Raw genomic sequence first — 14,697 nt, forward strand, 5'->3', positions numbered from 1 at the left:
TTAGAGGAGGGAAATAGGAAAAAAAAAATTTTCCTCTTTCCCTCCTCTAAAACCTAGGTGCTCCGGTGTGTCTTGTCCGGGTTTTGGACCTCCGTTGTGTACTTACAGGATTCCATGTTCCCTGGTGGTCTAGTGACGTTGGGGCAGGAAAGAGCCCCCTCTTTCCTGCCCATCGCGCTGCTCTCCGTGCTTCTCAATGCTTTCTGACGGTCTCGGCGAGATTCAAAATGGCCGCCGAGATTCTCGGCGGCCATTTTGAATATCGCCGAGACCATCAGAAAGCATTGAGAAGCACGGAGAGCAGCGCGATGGGCAGGAAAGAGGGGGCTCTTTCCTGCCCCGACGTCACTAGACCACCAGGGAACATGGAATCCTGTAAGTACACAACGGAGGTCCAAAAACGCTACCTTCGGACTATAAGACGCACCCCCCATTTTTCTCCCAAATTTTGGGGGAAAAAAGTGCGTCTTATAGTCCGAAAAATACGGTATTTCTGTTCTGTGTTCACAGATGATAGGCCGGGGGTAGGACCGCAGAAAACAAAGGCTAATAGGGATGGATGTATGGTAGACCTAGACCGATTCTCAGAAGACTACGTTTGCGAGGAGCTAGTTAAACTAAAAGTAGGCAAAGCGATGGGGCCTGATGGGATACATCTGAGGGTACTCAAGGAACTCGATACCATGGTTCAATGACGAATTAAAAAAAACTTAAAACACAATCCAGAAAACTTGAACGAGCATGTAAAAAAACAAAAGATGAACACACACTCAATGCATGGAAACAAATACACAGAAAATAGAAATATGAAATAAGACAAACCAAAAGGTCCTACTACAAAACTAAATTAGGACCAGATAACAAAGATCTGAAAAAACTATTTCAACTTGTAAATAAGTTACTAGACATCACTCCTATCACCACAACCAACACAGACATCCCACCCGCAGACAAACTGGTTACCTACTTTAACGAAAAAATAATAAAACTACGCAGCACTCTTCTTCATCACAACAACGACATCGAAAACTTCTTCGACAACCTAGACCTAATCCCAGGCAGATACCCAGCTGACCGTATCTGGTCAACATTTAATCTACTCACCAGTGGCGTTCCTAGGGTAGCTGACACCCGGGCAGATGGCCGATGCGCCCCCCCACCCCCGGCGAAAGAAAACCTTCCCCCAGGCGAAAGGACATCCCCCCCCCCCCCCCGGTGCATTTTTACCTGCTGGGGGGGGGGGGGGGTGCCACGCACCTGTCGGCTTCGCTCGTTCCATGCTCCCTCTGCCCCGGAACAGGAAGTAACCTGTTCCGGGGCAGAGGGAGCATGGAACGAGCGGAGCAGACAGGCGTGCGTCACCCCCCCCCCCAGCGGCGTGCACCCGGGGCGGACCGCACCCCCCCCCCCCCTTGGTACGCCACTGCTACTCACCACTGAATCAGTTAAACAAGCGGCTCATAGGTTCACCAATACCCACTGCAAACTGGATATATGTCCCAGTCATGTACTCAAATCCGCCCCCGGCCGCTTCATAGAAGACCTCACGTCCCACCTAAACTTCATGCTACTACAAGGTTCCTTCCCCAAAGAACATGGTAACATCCTACTCACCCCAATACCAAAAGACACTAAGAAAAACACAAACGATATCACCAGCTACCGCCCAGTTGCGTCCATCTCTCTAGTAGTAAAATTGATGGAGAGCTTGGTGACCAAACAGCTTACGGAATACATGGACAAGTTCTCAATATTGCACAAATCGCATCAGGATTCTGCTCCCAATATAGTACTGAAACCAGGGGCGTAGCCAGACAGCAGGTTTTGGGTGGGCCTAGGCAAGAAGTGGGTGGGCACCAAGTGTTCTCCCCCCTACCCTCCACCAAAAAAATATCTCTGCTGGTGGGAAAATGCTTCGCTCCACCTTGGGAATCTGCAGCAGGCATGTGCTGAAAACTGAGAAGTCACCGGTACTAGTATCGTGGAGAGCAGCATTTTTGTTACCATCAGGGGGAAGTCTTCAGCTGGCAGAGCTTGGGATCCGCACCAGCTACCGCTAAACATGTACTACTGTTGGGTGGGCCTGAGCCCTAAGTGGGTGGGCCCTGGCCCACCTGTAGCTACGCCACTGACTGAAACTGCCCTAGTCACTCTCCTGGCCAAATTCAAGCAGGAAATAGCCACAGGTAAAAACATACTTCTCCTTCAGTTCAACATGTCGAGCACATTCGACATGGTAAACCACAATATACTACTAAGACTCCTTGGCCACTTCGGGATTGTTGGAAATGTACTTAATTGGATCAAGGACTTTCTAACCACCAGAACATACCAAGTTAAATCAAATTCAAACATATATCACCACCATGGAAAGCAGCCTGCGGAGTACCTCAAGGATCACCATTATTACCAATACTCTTCAACATGTTGATGATCCCACTGGCAAAGTCCTTATCCAATCGAGGCCTCAACCCGTTCATCTATGCAGATGATGTTACAATCTACATTCCCTTCAGACACGCCTTGACAGAAATAACCATTGAAATCAATGGTGGCCTGAACATCATGGACTCTTGGGCAAACTCATTCCAATTGAAACTGAACACCGAAAAAACACACTGCCTCATCCTCTCATCTCAACATAACAAGTACAAACCCACAACCATAAACACCCTAGGACACACCCTCCCTGTTTCAGACAGCCTAAAAATACTTGGTGTCCCAATCGACCACAACCTTACTCTCGAGAGCCAAGTAAACACCATAATAAAGAAAATGTTCTACTTAATGTGGAAACTCAAACGAATAAAACCTTTCTTCCCGAGGGAAACTTTTGAAACCTAATACAATCAATGGGCCTAAGCCATGCAGACTACCGCAATGGAATCTATGCAGGATGTAAAGAACAACTCACAAAAAAACTCCAGACCGCCCAAAACACAGCAGCCAGACTGATATATGGTAAAACATGATTCGAAAGTGCTAAACCCCTTCGAGAAAAGTTTCATTGGCTGACCAATCAAAGAACGGATCATCTTCAAAATCTGCACCTTGGTCCACAAAAAGTATCTATGGCGTAGTCCCAGGATACATGATAGACCTCATAGATCTACCAACCAGAAACAGAATCAGATCATCATGATCATACCTAAACCTACATTACCCAAATTGCAAAGGACTTAAATACAAAACAACTTACGCATCCAGCTTCTCCTACATAAGCGCACAAATATGGAATGGACTCCCAAAAGCAGTGAAAACAATCCATGACCACCTAAACTTCAGGAAATCACTAAAAACCAACCTCTTCAAAAAGACCTATCCCACCGATCCAACGTAAATCCCCACACCCAGCAACACAGCACAACCAGTGACCATACTGGACTATTTACAGTCTTCCATTCCCTTCGATCCTAATTCACACCTACCTACCTCATTTGACCACAATATAACCTTGTATTTGTTATCAACAGAATTGGCAAATGCCTCTACAGTACTATGTAAGCCACATTGAGCCTGCAAATAGGTGGGAAAATGTGGGGTACAAATGTAACAAACTAGGAGATGTCCTGGTGGCTCCTCTGACATCTTCAAAACTTCCCTCTGGAACTGATGCTGCTGGAAGCACTGGAGCGCCACCTCCTGCTGCATTGTCAGCTGGTTCCACCTGGACTGGCTCAGGATCTGGAACTTGAGAGGTGTTTTGCTGCAAAAATACTGACTCCGCTATCAAGGGTAATGTTCCTTGGACCCATGTCTGTCCCACACAGCATTGATACCGGCATGCTTTTCATTATTTCTACCCCAATCCAGGAATACTTGAGCAATGGGTACAGTCTCTCTGGATCCATTGGCTAACACTACCTGCTTAGTGGGGCCTGGTAGAATAGCATCTTCCGGCACTAGCTCTGGTCGTAACAAAGTAATGCTAGAGCCAGTGTCCACAAGCCCAACACATTTTATCACTACCTGGATAGTGCCTGGGAAGAACAGGAAATATAGCTGCTCACATGTTACAGAATATATCTGCTCACTTTAAGTGGGGGGTGATGATGGGGGATGGAGGGTTGGTTTGATTCAGAAAATCTCTTCTTTATAAACCTAGAAGTGACTATAACATGGAACACATTCTGAGTTTCCTGAGCTGTATCTAACTCAGAATATGTTCTATGTTATCATTAGTTACCTTTTGGTTAAACTCTAGGGAATTATGTGGTTATGCATATGCATCATTTCTTGCATAATTGAGTGTGCACATATTTGTGTAAAATTGTGTAATTTGCCAGGTTCCCCTGGACTGTTGCAACTCCCTGGGGGAGGGGTGGGGGCTTACCTGGTCCAGGACACTTGTTTCCCAGGCATCTTTCAGGAAGTCCTAAACCTGGAGAGCCTCTGAAGGCAGAACCCCTAAGGGACCTTAATTGCACCTAGTCCAGGGAAGGGTTCAGACTGCATCCTTCTTCACTGTTACCATCTTTCAAATGATGGTGCCTGACACACTACTAAAATAGATAGGCCTCTAAAGTGCCGAGAGTCAGAAGCAGGTTGGGAGTATTTTCTCTGAAAATGACACTGCGCACTTGCCTAGCTGCCTTAGAACAGGTACTGCTTTTAAGAAGCATTGTGCTGTTAGGCATACTGATCTCTAGTGGTACATTGGGACACATTGCTAGGGGTCGGCTGTTTTTTTTTTTTTTTTTTTAATTACATTTGTACCCCACGCTTTCCCACTCATGGCAGGCTCAATGAGGCTTACATAGGGCAATGGAGAGTTAAGTGACTTGCCCAGAGTCACAAGGAGCTGCCTGTGCTGGGAATCGAACTCAGTTCCTCAGTTCCCCAGGACCAAAGTCCACCACCCTAACCACTAGGCCACTCCTCCACTCATCCTGTTGCCATTTTGAAAGACTGCAAATGTTAGAGCCAGGAGCAATTGGATATTGCTTCTATCCTTAGAGGTGGGGAGGGTTCAGAAAGTCGGGGGTAGGGGGGGGGCTAGTCAGGATGTCTGGGGAGGTGAGTATTTAGGCTGGTGGGAGGAGGTACAAGGGGACCATTTAGGCCACCAGGACATACTTTTGGAATGGGAGGGTGGGATGGGAGTGCAGGGAGCTAATGGCCCTTAGCCATCATGGATTTTATTTTGGGGTGGAAGGTGAAAGGAAGCCACTGGCTCTGAGTCACTAGGGATTTTTTGGCAAAGGGGTTGTAAGGTGCTGGTGGTGTAAGGGAGCCACTGTTCCAGAATGGATTTTATATTTCTGGTTGGGGGAAGAGGAGTGTGTTGTGTAAAGGGGTAGCTTGGGCCATCTTGATATTTTCTGTTTTGCTTTGCTTTATTTTTTTGAGGAGGGGTCAAGAGAGGCAAGAGACATATTGCACTGCTCCTAGCACCTGTGTAGCACACCAATACCCAAGGAATTGCATATAATTTTAAAAAAATTTGGTGAATAATTCCCTGGGGTGTAGTTAATGATTAAATCTCTGTGTATCAATAGATTTCCTTTTATGCTCTTAAATTCTATACAGTGAAACATAATCGGAATCTAGTGTTTCTTTCTGTATTGGTCAAATAACTGAATCTGCTTGGCACTGGCTGCCTGTCCTGAATCTATTCTGCTGTAATAAACAGATAAGGTCTTTTTTTCTAGCACTTCATCCTAAACCTGTCATCAGTATTTACAAATTTCTAAAATCTAAATGAAATATCTCACCTTTTATTTTTACTTCCTGCTCCAGGACAAAGATTGATGAAATCCAGCAAAGGAAAGAGGAGGAGCTCAAATCCTTAACTATCAGGAACCAAAAGTTGCAGCAGGACCTTCAGACTGCTCAGCAGGTGAGGCAGAAGTGAGAGCCTTTATTCCTCAGTTCTATCACCAATGTTGTTGGGGTGGGGAAAGTCACTTTTTCTGCCTGTGCATTTTTGACAGGGTTGTGCTGATCTGGAGGTGCAGTCCCAGGCACTGAAGAAGGACCAGGAAGCAGCACTGCAGGCACTTCAGGAGCAGGTAACATGCAGCAGCTTATATTTGCAGGCACTCTGCATGTTTCTCATGAGAGCTGCCGGTGCAGAAATACTTGGGCAGTGTGAAGCTTTAACTGATGCATAGCGCTTTCTGCTAGTCTGTTTCCCTTCTTGTTTTCCTTTTATTCAGTTTTTTGGAAGTATTTTGTTGTTTTCTCCTTGTTTGGGCTGTAAGGATTAATTCTCTCCTTCCTCACCTCTGTTCTTTTCTCCTTTGTTCTCATCACCTTCTCTTCAACAATGCTTCATGGCACTCTTTGTTGCTCTCTATCGTTTTTGTTTGCTTTCTTTTGCTCTTTCCTCTCATGCCATGCTTTTTCTCCATACCCTGGTCCTGTGCCCTGGAGCAGGTAGCCTGCCAAAGTGCTGAGAGTCAGGAGCAGGTCGAGAGCATTCTCTCTGAAAACGACGCCCTGCGTACCAGCCTAGCTGCTTTAGAACAGGTACTATCCACGGGAGGCGCTGAGTATCCACCTGGCAGTATCCCATACCACTGAACAAAACACAAAAAAATATATAATTACTTTTAAAGTGTTCAGTAACATTAAAGTTTCGCTCTTAATTTTTTTCATTTTTTATTTATTTATTTTTTAATTGTTGGGGGGGGGGGGTTGTGCTCCTGTCAGATCCAGACATCCAAGACACAAGAGATGAACCTTCTTCGGGAGCAGAATGCTGCGCTGGAAGTAGAGCTCCGGCAGCAACAGGGCGAGAAGGAAGGGCTGCTGGTGCAGCGGGATGACCTCCAAACTCAGCTTCAGGTACTCGGAGACCAGATATAAACCCGGTAATTGCTCACAGCCATATTATAGCCAGAGCATTACTGATTTTTATTTATTGACTTTTATTACCACTTTTATGCAAGATTCACCCAAGATGATGTACAAGCAGGTACAGCTTGACGCTGCATGTCTCAGTGACTGACTGGATTCCCTTTTTGTAGTGCTGACCCTTTGGTACAATACAAATGCACAGAGGTAGTTCAAAGGTGAAGGCATAACCCATCTGCTTTGAGGGGCAACGGCTTCTGCAGTGTGTGCGCCTTCCACTGATATTTTTCTCTTTCTAGGAATCTCTGCATGCTAACAGTCGGCTGCTGGAGCAGTTGCAGGAGCTGGGGCAGGAGAAAGAGCAGCTGCAGCAGGATCTGGAGGACATGAGGAAGGTAAGGGGTGGAAGAGGCAGCTGGCAGCGCTATAGAAATGCTAAGTAGTAGTAGTAGTAGTAGTGCTAACTGACCCTGGCTTCAGGGACTTTATATAAGGGGTAAGGGTAAAAATCAGGACTGGATCAGACATCTAGAGCAGGGGTGGGCAAGCTAGAAACTGGCCTGCTGACATTCAGTTTGTCTTGCTGCTGCAAATAAATTGCAAGTAGCCTGCAACTCATTCTAAGATCTAACCAGTCCTTCTCCATTAATCTGAGCCAGAATGTCTACGTTTAATGGCTTACAAATATCAGTATGTTAGGAGGTGGTTCTGGCTCAAATCGGTGATGGGTGGCTCTTAGGGCTGCCCTAGCTTGGCTGGGGAGATGTGAGAGGATCCTGTAGGAAGGGGCACACACGAAGGAGGGGGCTCAGTATTTCTATCACACCTGCTTCAGCTTCGGGTTACTGCCATTCACCACCTCCATCAGCAGTCGACAGTGGGGAGCTGGGGTTTCCGCACTCATTCCTGGCAGCTCATCTGAGCCCATGTGGGGAAGTATTTAAACTTGGAGCTGCAACTGCCTCTTCCTCAAGCTGTGTGGCTCCAGGTTGCTACACATGCACGTATGATTCCACAGTTGGGGTGCAGAGAAGAAATATTTCTTTATATTTTGAATTTATCTGTTGGGGGGCCTTCCCTTCCTCCTCATCAAACTGGACCTGCAGTCCAGTGAGGGCTCCCAATGTGGCTCTTGGACTGAAAAGTTGCTCACCCCTGGTCTAGAGAGCTTTCATGCTTGTACATAGAGAAAAGTTTATTTAAAAACTGAGATGTGGCTTTTTATTTATTTTTTTTAATTTGTCATTGGTCAACCTCTTCTGATCTGACTAGTTCCATTTATATCTCTTAGATTCCTCGTCGTCTGCTCCAGACCATTCCTGACGAGTGGGTAATATGCACTCCTACCAATAGAGGGAGACTGAGAATTTTTGAGTAGTGACACCTGTATAAGGGACTGTACAACTCTGACCTGCCCAGTATTTCTCAGTCTCCCAGCAGAGGTGGTGAGTCTGTGCAGCCCTGCTCTTCTTTGGTTAGGTTGCCATTTTTGGCCCCATTTAGTAATAAAAATGTTAGAATTGTATTTAAGGGATTGCTTCAGGGGTGTCCTGGAGCAGATTTTGCTGCTGGTTAAAAAAAAGAAAAAAGAGGCAAGAAACAAAATACAGGCATCAGAAAAAAAAAGTCTTTCTCTGGGCTTGGGCCCCTGCACTTTTGGGGGTGTATACTCCAGTCTCTGTGTCCTGCTCCTTGAGGCGGGCCTGAATTTGGAACAGAGCACTGCCGGTATTTGGGGGGGGGGGGGGGGGGAGGACATTCAGGGCTGGATGCAGCACGCTATCATGCGGGGGAGCATCTTTTGCTTTGGGAAGCTTGTGGCTGGACATCGCTCTGGTACAGTTTAGCATGGCCTCCCAGGTGAAGAAGGCACATAGGTGTGCGGCCTGTTCCATTTGGCAGGTGGTATCTGTGCACAGCGGTCTTTGCCGCATGTGCGAAGAAGCGGATATGGTGATGGGCACTGACCCAGACTCAGGTGACCCGGTGGCGAGGAGTGCTGGGAAGGCCCCTCGGCAGAGTAAGGAAGCTTTTCTTGGGGAAACTGCGCTCCTGGTGCATGGTGCTCCTGATACCGTTTTGGTGGGAATGTCTGCCATTTTGGGTCCAAGTGCTGCAGGGCTGGATTTGGGAGAGGGACCACCGCTTCTTACCAGATATGATTCCTCTGTGGTCCCCTCTCATTTTTTTTCCAGAATTTGTTCTATTACTACATCAGGCTTATTGCTTGAAGAGGGGGCTCCCTGTGGAGGCTGTGAGACATCCCCCAGTGACCAGGGCCCTGGAAGGGTCGCTTAGGTCCCTTGGGTGGGCCCTTGGGGCCAAGAAGGCCCACATTGTGGCTGGGGAGGACCTGAAGGAGGTGCTTTCCCTCAGGTCAGAGCTCCCATTCTCTGAGGATGTGGAAAAGGGAGATCCCTGGGATGGAGAGAGCCTGAGGGAGCATACTCAGGTGTCTATGGGGGAGGATCCCTCATTTTGGATTTTTAGGCGGCAAGAGTTGGCAGCTTTGTTGGCGGAGGTCCTACGGACTCTCAAATTACCTGAAGGGCGACCTACTGTTAAAGGGGGTGCGCCGGCTGCCCCAGACCTTTCCATATCACAGTTTGTGGGAGTTGGTGGAGGGTGAGTGGGAGACGCCAGATTCGCCATTGCGCATTGGTTGGGCAGTGGCTTGACTTTATCAGCTCCCTGTGTTGGACCTGAAGTCTTTCTGGGTCCCTAAGGTGGATGCTATGGTGATGGAAGTCACCAAGAACACAGCTGTTCCTGTGGAGGGTGGGGCGGCCCTTAAGGACCCTCAGAATCATAGAATAGAGGCTGTACTGAAGCGCTTCTTTAAGATTTTGGCCTTGGCGTTTGCCTGTACAGGCAGCCATTTGTGGGGATTACGTGGAGTGGGCCTGCTTTCGTTGGGCTGAGCGCCTCCCGGATGCTCCGTCAGCATCCTCCTCGCAGTCATCTTTGGATGTCATTAACTTGGAGTTGGGCACAGCCTTTCTCACAGATGCTCTCTATGACTTGATCCGTGTGTCTGTGAAGAACCTGGTTCTGGTAGTTGCGGAAAGGCGATTTTCTGTGGCTCCGGAATTGATCGGCAGACGTGGCCTCCAAGGTTCGTTTGAGTCTGCTTTCATTCCAGGGCAGGTTGCTCTTCTCTCTCCCTCCTCCAGATTTCAACCCCTTCTTCCTCCTCAATCTCACTGTTTTTCCTCCTTTGAAGTCCACTCTATCCGCCTTTTCTCTCCTCTGCCTCTTTGAATAGCGGTCATTTATCGTCCCCCTGATAAGTCCCTTTCATCCTTTCTCAGTGACTTTGATGCCTGGCTTGCCTTCTTCCATGATCCTTCCTCCCCCTCTCTCATCCTTGGTGACTTTAATATTCCTGCTAATGATCCTTCCAACTCTTATATTTCCAAGTTACTCGCTTTAACATCCTCCTTTAATCTCCAACTATGCTCCACCTCCCCCACTCATCAAAATGGTCACTGTCTTGATCTCATCTTCTCCTCCAACTGTTCACCCTCTAGTTTCCTTGCCTCTGATCTTCCCTCCTCTGATCACCATCTTATAACTTTCACACTTAAATCTCCTCCCTCCCAGTCCCGTCCTATCTTATCTAATTTATCTAGGAATCTTCACGATATTGACCCTTCATCTCTATCCTCCCAAGTTTCAGACCTCCTCTTTACTGTGGCACCATCCACGTCTGTCAGCGAGGCTGTTTCTTCTTACAACAATACTCTATCCTCTGCCTTAGACACTCTTGCACCTTTGATGACCCGCCCTGTAAGGCGTACAAAACCCCAACCTTGGCTGACTTCTAATATCCGCTACCTACGTTCCTGTACCCGCTCCGCCGAACGCCTCTGGCGGAAATCTCGGGCCCTTGCTGATTTCTTACACTTTAAGTTCATGCTGACCTCCTTCCAATCTGCTCTTTTACGTGCCAAACAGGATTATTATATCCAACTGACCAACTCTCTTGGCTCTAATCCTCGACTTCTCTTCACCACATTGAACTCTCTCCTCAAGGTGCCCCCTCCCCCAACTCCCCCTTCATTATCTCCTCAGACCCTTGCTGAATTCTTTCACAACAAGGTTCAAAAGATAAACCTTGCTTTCTCTACCTCACCACCTCTCCCTCCACTAGTCCGTTCCCCTCTCTCTCCTTCCCCTCATTCCCTTTCCTCCTTTCCTGAAGTTACTATTGAGGAAACTACACTTCTCTTCCTCAAAATGTACCACCTGTTCCTCTGATCCCATTCCCACCCACCTTCTTAATGCCATCTCTCCTGCTCTTATTCCTTTTATCTGTCACATTCTCAACCTCTCACTTTCCACTGCGACTGTCCCTGCTGCCTTTAAACATGCTGTGGTCGAAGGCATACTTGGGATCTTACAGACTTTTTTCATTGCTACATCACAAATTAAGTAACCTGCCAGAGGGATTGCGTAGAAGTGTGTTGGTGCGCCCGCTAAGGGAGGCGTGGAGGAAACTGGTGCGGCAGCTTGGGGGAGATCCAACAGTATCAGACCAACTTACAATATGTGGGAATCGTGAGTTTATACCTGGGATGTCGAGCCGGTATTTTGTTGATTGGGAGAATCAAGGAATTATATGCTTGGGAGATCTGCTGGATGGAGATGGGCGGCCCCTACTAACTAAAGAAATACTACGTAGAGTGGGAGATTCCTGGGGTAATAGGTTTGCCATAAGACAAATACAACATTATATGGCGTCATTACCGGAATCCTCCTTGACCAGACAGGTGGGGGGTAAGTTACGAGAGTTTTTTCATTCAATGGGCGAGGGAGAAGTTACGGTCTCCTTACTCTGTAAAGCATTAACGAGATGGCAACCCCCTAAGGATTATGGACCACTGAAAAGCGCGTGGGAAAGAGAATTGGGCTTTGAATTGGGGGCATGGGACGTGCCGAGAATAGTAGCGCGCATTCCTTCTTTAGTCACGGATGCTCGTTTAAGAGAATGTGCATACCGATGCATCTATAGAGGGTATGTAGCAATGACACAATTAGCACACATGGGAGGAGGTCGTAGTCCAAATTGTACTAAATGTGGAACGAGCCCAGGTACATTTTTACATATGTTTTGGAGTTGCCCTAGAGTGAAAAGATTTTGGACTCAGGTTAGAGGCTTTTGGGAAAGGAGACTGGGTGTCAGGACCCGGGGAACAGTTGAACAATTAATTTTAGATCTGCCAGAGTCCTTTAGAGGACAGAACCGCTTTGAAGTATTGTTAATTCGCAAGATGTGTTTACTGGCGAGGAAATGCATACTACAATACTGGACGGTCAAAGACCCTCCGGCTTACTGGCACTGGAGGAATCAGTTGCATCAGCTGATTTCCTGGGAGGCTAATGAGATTAGATTCTCGCAGAAAAAGAGGATTGCATTTTTGGCCCTTTGGGACCCTTACTTACGTATTCTAAGCCCAAGAGGCCGGAGCCTACTTCTTAATGCAAAGTGAACTTCCTATTTTGATTCGATAAAGTTCTTCCAGGCTGAGTAGGGGGAGAGGGGAGGGGGGGTGGTTGGGGGGATGGGGAAAAGGGAGGGCTAGGGTGGGGAGGGAGGGGGGAAGTTATAGACGGGGGGGGGGGGGGGTTTGGGGAGGGAAGGAGGATTATGTAGTAGGTACCTTATTGTTGTTTATCTATGGAATCGTGCTTCTAGAAAGTATAGATTGTACTTGTAGACATTATGCGATTCCTCTACAAGGGGAGTATTAAGACAGAAAGTCATTGAATCTGTTATAAGAACATATCGATATATGTGATGGACGAATGAGAGATTCTGTGGGATACTTGTTCAATTGTTATATTGTTTGTCATTAATAACAATAAAATTGTTCAAACATAAACATGCTGTGGTCACACCTCTCCTTAAGAAGCCTTCACTCGACCCTACTTGTCCCTCTAATTACCGACCCATCTCCCTCCTTCCTTTTCTCTCCAAATTACTTGAGCGTGCTGTTCACCGCCGCTGCCTTGATTTTCTCTCCTCACATGCTATTCTTGACCCACTACAATCTGGTTTTCGCCCTCTCCACTCAACCGAAACTGCGCTTACTAAAGTCTCCAATGACCTATTACTGACTAAATCCAGAGGTCAATATTCCATCCTCATTCTTCTTGATCTTTCCGCTGCTTTTGACTCTATCGATCACAGCATACTTCTCGATACCCTGTCCTCACTTGGATTCCAGGGCTCTGTCCTTTCCTGGTTCTCTTCCTACCTCTCCCTCCGCACCTTTAGTGTTCACTCTGGTGGATCCTCTTCTATTTCTATCCTTCTGCCTGTCGGCGTACCTCAGGGTTCTGTTCTTGGTCCCCTCCTCTTTTCTATCTACACTTCTTTCCTTGGTTCATTAATCTTATCCCATGGCTTTTCCTACCATCTCTATGCTGATGATTCCCAAATCTACCTTTCTACCCCTGATATCTCACCTTGCATCCAAACCAAAGTTTCAGCGTGCTTGTCTGACATTGCTGTCTGGATGTCTCAACGCCACCTGAAATTAAATATGACCAAAACCGAGCTTCTCATTTTCCCCCCCAAACCCACCTCCCCGCTCCCCCCCGTTTTCTATTTCTGTTGATGGCTCTCTCATTCTCCCTGTCTCCTCAGCTCGAAACCTTGGGGTCATCTTTGACACTTCTCTCTCCTTCTCTGCTCATATCCAGCAGATTGCCAAGACCTGTCGTTTCTTTCTTTACAACATCCGTAAAATCCGCCCCTTTCTTTCCGAGCACTCTACCAAAACCCTCATCCACACCCTTGTCACCTCTCGTTTAGACTACTGCAATCTGCTTCTTGCTGGCCTCCCACTTAGTCACCTCTCCCCTCTCCAGTCGGTTCAAAACTCTGCTGCCTGTCTCGTCTTCCGCCAGGGTCGCTTTACTCATACTACCCCTCTCCTCAAGACCCTTCACTGGCTCCCTATCCGTTTTCGCATCCTGTTCAAACTTCTTCTACTAACCTATAAATGTACTCACTCTGCTGCTCCCCAGTATCTCTCCACACTCGTCCTTCCCTACACCCCTTCCGTGCACTTCGCTCCATGGATAAATCCTTCTTATCTGTTCCCTTCTCCACTACTGCCAACTCCAGACTTCGCGCCTTCTGTCTCGTTGCACCCTACGCCTGGAATAAACTTCCTGAGCCCCTACGTCTTGCCCCATCCTTGGCCACCTTTAAATCTAGACTGAAAGCCCACTTCTTTAACATTGCTTTTGACTCGTAACCACTTGTAACCACTCGCCTCCACCTACCCTCCTCTCTTCCTTCCCGTTCACATTAATTGATTTGATTTGCTTACTTTATTTATTTTTTGTCTATTAGATTGTAAGCTCTTTGAGCAGGGACTGTCTTTCTTCTATGTTTGTGCAGTGCTGCGTACGCCTTGTAGCGCTATAGAAATGCTAAATAGTAGTAGTAGTAGTAGAGCTGGAGAAGCTGGTGAAGAGCTTCAGTGAAACCAAGGTTTCTTGGCTCCCAGAGGACCGGTCCCCGCTCAGCTCCCCATTCGGTGGGTTGGGGACACCTGAGGGAGCTGTGCAGGTATCGATCAGATTGAGGGGCCGGTTCCCAGCATAGTCGTTACTGGAGTAGAGGTCAGCCTTTTCAGTCCTTTCCTTCCTTTCTGGGCAGCAGGCGGGGGAGGTTGTGATGGTGCCTCCGGAAGTGCTGGAGGTTCCAGAGCTTCACAGTGAGGGTGCGAGGGCCCAGCCTGGCATCAGACCAGGGGTGCTGCACATTATTAAGGACAGCTATGCACTGGAATTTCGTCGTCGTCTTCCAGATGTGGTTCCTCATCTCTCCTTGCAAGTCTCCTGTTAAGATGGCAGCTGTCCGGCAGACCCTGGAGAGGCTTT

General features: G+C 47.5%; 1 protein-coding gene across 5 annotated transcripts in view; it reads left to right on the plus strand.

Annotated features, from left to right (window-relative positions):
* The window catches only part of GRIPAP1 (GRIP1 associated protein 1), a 253,480-nt gene that overhangs the window by 91,714 nt on the left and 147,069 nt on the right, over positions 1-14,697 (plus strand). For 4 of the 5 annotated variants that reach the window (XR_003941032.1, XM_030194003.1, XM_030194005.1 and 1 more), the window contains 5 exons: positions 5,740-5,839; positions 5,934-6,011; positions 6,379-6,471; positions 6,655-6,789; positions 7,098-7,193. Coding sequence is in view for 4 of the 5 variants with exons in the window: in XM_030194003.1 (XP_030049863.1) it covers positions 5,740-5,839; positions 5,934-6,011; positions 6,379-6,471; positions 6,655-6,789; positions 7,098-7,193 (502 nt within the window). In the remaining variant the exon portion in view is untranslated. The remainder of the gene's footprint in view (positions 1-5,739; positions 5,840-5,933; positions 6,012-6,378; positions 6,472-6,654; positions 6,790-7,097; positions 7,194-14,697) is intronic. The other variant, XM_030194004.1, reaches the window with a different exon arrangement.

Source organism: Microcaecilia unicolor, chromosome 2 (assembly GCF_901765095.1).
Source record: "Microcaecilia unicolor chromosome 2, aMicUni1.1, whole genome shotgun sequence".
Classification (NCBI taxonomy): domain Eukaryota; kingdom Metazoa; phylum Chordata; class Amphibia; order Gymnophiona; family Siphonopidae; genus Microcaecilia; species Microcaecilia unicolor.